Below are 5,833 nucleotides of genomic sequence, written 5' to 3'. Positions count from 1 at the left end.
AGGAGTGGGAGGAAGGAAATAAAGGAAGGCATTTGTTTTCAGTAATGGGGAAAGTGACAGATTCAGTGAACACCGGAGGAAGAGGGAGGAGAAAGGAAGAGGTCATTTTCTCCAGGTTAAGGATTGGGCATACTGCTCTTAATAGCACGCTGCACGTCATGGGAAAACATCAAAATGGACTATGCTCCGAGTGTCAAGCACCTGAGACAGTACAACATGTGCTTATTTGCTGCAGGAGATACCACAGGGAAAGAGCTGAGCTAGTGGCAGAGCTGCAAGAAGTGGGTGTGAAAGAAGTTACAGTTAGAAGTATTTTGGAAGGGGGATCAAGTGGAAGAGGGAGGCGGAGTTTGTTTAAATTTTTAAATAATACTGGTCTGATGAGGAGAATATGAGTTCCTGAAAGATCCAGAAGATGGCAGCAATGCAACTAACTGGATGCAAGCTGCCGTTAAACCCCAAAGAAGAAGAAGAAGAAGAGTAGAGGACCTGCTGCAGTAACCATAGGATGTAAACCTATGCAAGTATATCGCTGACTTTTACAGTGATAATGGAGAGAAGTGGGGGGACAATTGCAGCTATAAAAGCTCTGGGGTAAGTAAGACTATTTTATTTTTCCCTGCGTAGCGACTTGGCTTGTCTGTTCTGTATTTGCTGTCAAAGCCAATAAGAATCAAGAAGTCAATAAGAATTACTAGTTTACACAGTATAGGAAGTAATAATTATTGCTGACATTTTCCATAAGCATTAATTTCAAGGTTCCTACGCCGTAGTTTCTGCGTTGGTGTAACGTGGAACCATTTTCTGAACTTTTGGACTTCCTGTCTCAGGTATCCGGGCGGCTCCTGCCTCGGCAGGTGCGAGTGTGACGAGCTGCCCTGCCCGCTGCTCACCTGGCTGTCTGCAGAGCTCAGGACTCTCTGTCCAGAGCTACAGGGTGAGGCAGAAACATCTCTGTCATGCACTTAGTTGAGGATGACACTGCTATTAAACTGTCTCATTGGCATAAAGCCGTGGCTGGTGTGCAGCGTCCACCATATGCAAATAATATGTGGTTTGTCCACTCCATCACCAGTATCAGCAATAAACTTTGCCATTTGTCTGACAATGTATACAATTTAGACAAGAGTCTTGTTTTATTTATATATATATATATATATATATATATATATATATATATAAATAATGTGTATGTATGTACATAAATATATTGTTTATTTTTTTAATGAGTGATGTCTAAAGCTATACCATCTTAGAAATATAACCAAATTAAGATTCTCAATTACATAAAAATAGTTTCTCATGCTTGCATCTCTTCTCAGGGCCTGATTTACTAAGATCCTAAATAAAGAGTACTAAATTGCGTGTGCACTGAAAAGGTTTGCACGTGCTGTTGTTGTGTGTTTTGCGGGTGATCAACTAAGAATGCTTGCGCAATTGATAACAGGTGCAAACAGCAGTATTTAAATGAGGTGTTGCGCGTCTTACGGTTTGCGCCATAGAGAGTCTGGATGGAAAGCAGGATAGTCGCAAGCGCAAAATTAAATTTGACTCCCAGTATTTAGCGCTTTCTGGCGGGTACGCCCCATATTGATTATTCATCAGGGCAAAAGTACTACCGGTAAATGAACAGCGTGTGCTATTTTGCTCATTTGAGAGGCGCAGTCCTCTTTGCACGCTGTTAGTAGATCAGCTTGCACATTGGTTTGCGGGTGCTGTCAAGTTTGCACACGTTTTTACGCACGCAAACTTTAGTAAATCAGGCCCTCAGTTGGACTGGTGTTGTATACGGGTTGACAGTCCAACATCTTGAGGCTTTAATTAGTTCAGAATTCAAATGCTGGCACAATTAAAACAAAAACGCTTCAGTTCTGACTAAGTTTACCTGGTCACAGAGTTGAATTTGAATTTTTTTAAATTTTTTTATTTGAACCCATGGATTTGCTCCATAGTATATTATGGTAGCACCTCTTTTTTCCGTTTCAGTCATAACAGACTGAATATTTGTTTGTGACAATATTAAACAAAAATGTTATCTTCCTACTTGATTTAGATAAAATGTCCAACAAAAACAACACATCTGCAGTGATAAAAATATATAAAAGTGTCTCTCATGGACCATAGCCAGCAGGTTACTATGGACTACAGTATACGGTATAATCACAGAAAAAGAAACCAGTTTATATCGCATTCATTTGGTACTTAGAGGTTCTTATAGTTAGTGTCACTGAATTAATTTTTCTAAAGTTCCTTGAATTCATTTGAAATTAATTGTGTTTTATATCATTGTCTTTTTCCTCTTTTTGCCTTAGACTCAAAAAGGGCAGGTGATGTATTGCTGGTGAAAGAGCTCAGAAATTTGTTATCAAACATGTTCTCCCCCCTTGCTGTGCTGACCTCTGATGTTCTGGGACCATCCACCCTCAACTGTGTGACTGGTGAGAAACAAGAGTTTTGTGGAAGCTGTTGTTGTAATAAGAGATTATTTTGTATTTGCACACTCACTATGCATTATTCTAAGTGTATTGCTCAATCCTGCAGAGTTTCTTGTGTCAGAGTTACAAGCGGTTCGAGTAATCAAGCATAAGGAACTGCATCCTGAAGAAAATTCAGCAGAAGGGGAGTCTGAGAAAGAGCAGCGAGTGGATGATAACAGCCATGCAGTCACTGAGTTTCATCAGGAAAATGAAAATGATGTCTCAGACGCAAATAGAAGGGAGGCAGAGATACAGGCAGAGCAGATATTACTTCTGCATGCGCTCAGTTTGGAGGCCTCCTCTGAATTTGACGATGTGCTGAGTGAGGTAAGCATTTAAAAAGCTCAAAAGAGATGGCCATAAATAATTTCCACAAACGGAGACCTAAAAAACGTTGTTTTAATGCAGGTGAAGTTAAGGCTTGCTCGTCTACCGGATGGAGACATGCTAAACCCTCTTCTTAACAGAAGTCTCAGCTCAGAACAGTGGGTATGTTTGCATGGCTGTTTTCTCTTCATCATACATCACATATAACTCTAACAAGGAACTTTTTATAATGTGTTTCTCCCTTTGGGTTTCTCAGATGCAGCTGAAAAAGATCAGTGAAATTCTCTCAGGGGACTATCAGTGTCGGCGACAAATGATGGTCAAACGTTTTCAGGTGACGCTTGAGTCATTTGCATGGGGAGAAAAACAAAAGGTAAGGCGTGTACAGGCATATCATTGGAACTAAAGATAATCATTTGTTTTTTAGTGATATTTAACTAATTGTTTCTTGTTTGTGTGTACATAGCTGTGCAGCCAATAAAACTTACTTTGAGTATTGTTTTTTCTTACATTTCTTGCATAACATATAATGCTTTTTTTATCTACTAAGCTGCTGTTTCACTTTTATATCAGAGATTATGTAACTTGAAGTGTGAAAGAGCTGGTAACAGTGAATATTGGAATTTTCTATTAACCTCTGAATGTGTGTCTTGTCAGATACATGTACAGATTATTTTAGATTGTATTGGTACCATCTGAGACAACAATCAAATATCCATGGTTGTTGCACTACAACAAATGGGTATCTTGGTATACATAGTTCTTGTTCAGCCTTAAGAAATTCAGAGAACTCCCCAATCATCATTTGGAAGTTGTGTCACGTGTTAAACAAAAATTTGGGAAAAGTACCTACTCAGCCCGACTCGCCTCGGTACGGCTCGTCACGCATCGTACCGCCTCGACCCGCTTTGTCCTCGTTTGTTTTTCCACACCCAGGTGAGAAGTGGGCGGGTTGGGGTGAAGCTGCTGTGACGTACTCGATTGCGCAACCCCTTTGTTTGTGTCGGCGCAGATGAAAAAATCAGCTGGAGCGGCTGAGAGTAAAACAGAGCGCCTGTGGATTTGGTCGTTCCTTATTGCCCGGCTACATCCCTTTTTTTTAATTCTCTCGTCAGCCACCAGGTTTATGAACATCTGCACCTCAGAGTTGGATCACCAAACAGACGTTTTGCGCTGTATAATAAAATCGCCGCCAGGCACTCTCGCGCTGACTCCCGCTTCCTGATTCAAACGTCTGACGGCCCCGCCCCCCGACCAATCGGTGGCGTGTAGTGTGATGACGTCAGATACAGGGCCGACTCAGCACGCTCAGAACCTCGACAGCCTCGGTACAGAAAAAGTATCTGCTTGGCACGGCTCCACCCGCCCCGGCCCGTAGTGGAAAAGCGCAAAACGGGGGCGTTGCGGGTAGAAGCGCGCTGAGTAGGTACTAGTGGAAAAGGGCCATTAGTCATCCAGGTCATGGTTACTCTTCAATGTTTCAAACAAGTCAACTCCACCTCTTTTTCATTTGTTTATGAGAATGTTTCCCCTTCTATCCTAAAGATTTCATCAGTTCCTTCAGGGTGGAAAGTGAAATGTGGTTAATATTCCTCTTAGGACAGCTAAATAGACCTTTGCACCATTCTGAACATTATCCTGAATGGTGCAAAGGTTTAAACGCAAGAACCTCTTAAGAACATCCCTATCTACAGGACTGTATCCATCAAAATACTTGACTTTTAAAGTTGCTTTTTAACAAAAACTTAAATACAACAGAGCCTTAGTTTTACTGTAGAGCATTAAAACTGGTAAGAAAAACAGCAGTACACCCATTGCATGAAAATAATTCATCCCCTGTACACAGATGTGATAAATGAAGGGGAAACCAAACAACCAAATGGGGTCTGTCAGAACAACTTCATGCATTTGCTATGGTCCTTTTCTCCAAGGGAACAACTAGACCCAAAATTTACCCCCAGACATAATAAGATAAAACATAGTTGCTCAGAAAGTATTTTATTTTTGCAGGAGCGCAGTTCAGCACTTGCCTCAGTGCCTCCTCTTGCATCCCTTACGGGATCCTCCCATGTTTCTCTGCCTCTTCTGCTGGCTGCCAGAGAAGATCAGTCCTTCATCGAGCCAATCAAAGCTGGTACAAGTACCTCAGTTTACAAGGTACAACCCCAGATATATCTGTGTACCTCCATTAGGTCTTATCTTTTTGTTTCTTCTTATTTTAATTGCATTTGCTCTCCATAGACATTGATGGGCAGCGTCCCGGACAGAGGAGGACGTCCTGGGGAGATTGAGCCACCTATGCCAAGATGGGAAAAACAAAGATCACAAGGAAACAGGGGAAAAGGAGGTGGACAACATCATCGGCATAAGAAGAAGGGGAAAAAGGAGTAACTTCCTTGTTTTGATATTACTATTTACATTTCACAATTCATAAATTTTCTTTATTTAAATTATTGGTTGGAACTAAATTAATTGTGGAATACTGCACATCATATAATTTCATTGCTATGAGTCTGTTGATAAGTTGTATCAACACATTCATATTGTTTACACACACGACTGTGTACATTTCTATATAGCTCGTAATTGCTATCAAAATTATTTTTATTTGAAAAGCAGAGAACAGATGAATTGTTTTGGAATGTGTGGGCTTTCTCATTTATTGACAGATTTGTTAACAAATAAACCGATGAAACCGATTTATTGTCATTTTTGGACAGTTTTGGTGAACTCCAAAGGTTATGTTTCAAGGAACCTTGCAGTCACATTTTAAATAATCGTGTAATATTTAGTTTTTATTACAAAAAGAAAACCCGATAGATTCAAGCAATCATCTTAATCTTGTTTAGAAAACAGTTGAAACTCGTCCCATGTATTAGTTCTCACTAATAAAAGCTCTCAATACTTTTGCATTACTGCAAAGACAAATAGATAATCTTAAAATAGTTATTTTGAGTTATGAACATATTCTCTCCAGACGGTATTTAGAATTTTTCAAATTGATCGATAGCATGTTGCCAGAAACATCC

General features: G+C 40.2%; 1 protein-coding gene across 1 annotated transcript; it reads left to right on the top strand.

Annotated features, from left to right (window-relative positions):
• The first annotated feature begins 485 nt into the window (after positions 1 to 485).
• im:7138535 (uncharacterized protein LOC797998 homolog) lies at positions 486 to 5,497 on the top strand. Its single transcript, XM_061719330.1, has 8 exons — positions 486 to 594; positions 831 to 937; positions 2,313 to 2,438; positions 2,542 to 2,804; positions 2,886 to 2,966; positions 3,061 to 3,177; positions 4,815 to 4,961; positions 5,046 to 5,497. Exons 1-8 carry the CDS (start codon positions 551 to 553, stop codon positions 5,193 to 5,195), a joined length of 1,035 nt encoding a protein of 344 aa, XP_061575314.1. The 5' UTR covers positions 486 to 550; the 3' UTR covers positions 5,196 to 5,497.
• Positions 5,498 to 5,833: the final 336 nt, after the last annotated feature.

Source organism: Cololabis saira, chromosome 4, assembly GCF_033807715.1.
Source record: "Cololabis saira isolate AMF1-May2022 chromosome 4, fColSai1.1, whole genome shotgun sequence".
Taxonomy (NCBI): Eukaryota; Metazoa; Chordata; class Actinopteri; order Beloniformes; family Belonidae; genus Cololabis; species Cololabis saira.
Note: the sequence above shows the minus strand (reverse complement) of the source record. Positions and strands in the feature narration are given on the sequence as shown.

Bases quoted from the DNA above. Each gene is read 5' to 3' on its own strand.
- im:7138535 (XM_061719330.1), top strand. From the start codon at position 551: ATGGAGAGAAGTGGGGGGACAATTGCAGCTATAAAAGCTCTGGG. The intron at 938-2,312 runs GTGAGGCAGAAA...TTTTTGCCTTAG, and splicing joins TCTCTGTCCAGAGCTACAGG to ACTCAAAAAGGGCAGGTGAT. The intron at 4,962-5,045 runs GTACAACCCCAG...TGCTCTCCATAG, and splicing joins CAAGTACCTCAGTTTACAAG to ACATTGATGGGCAGCGTCCC.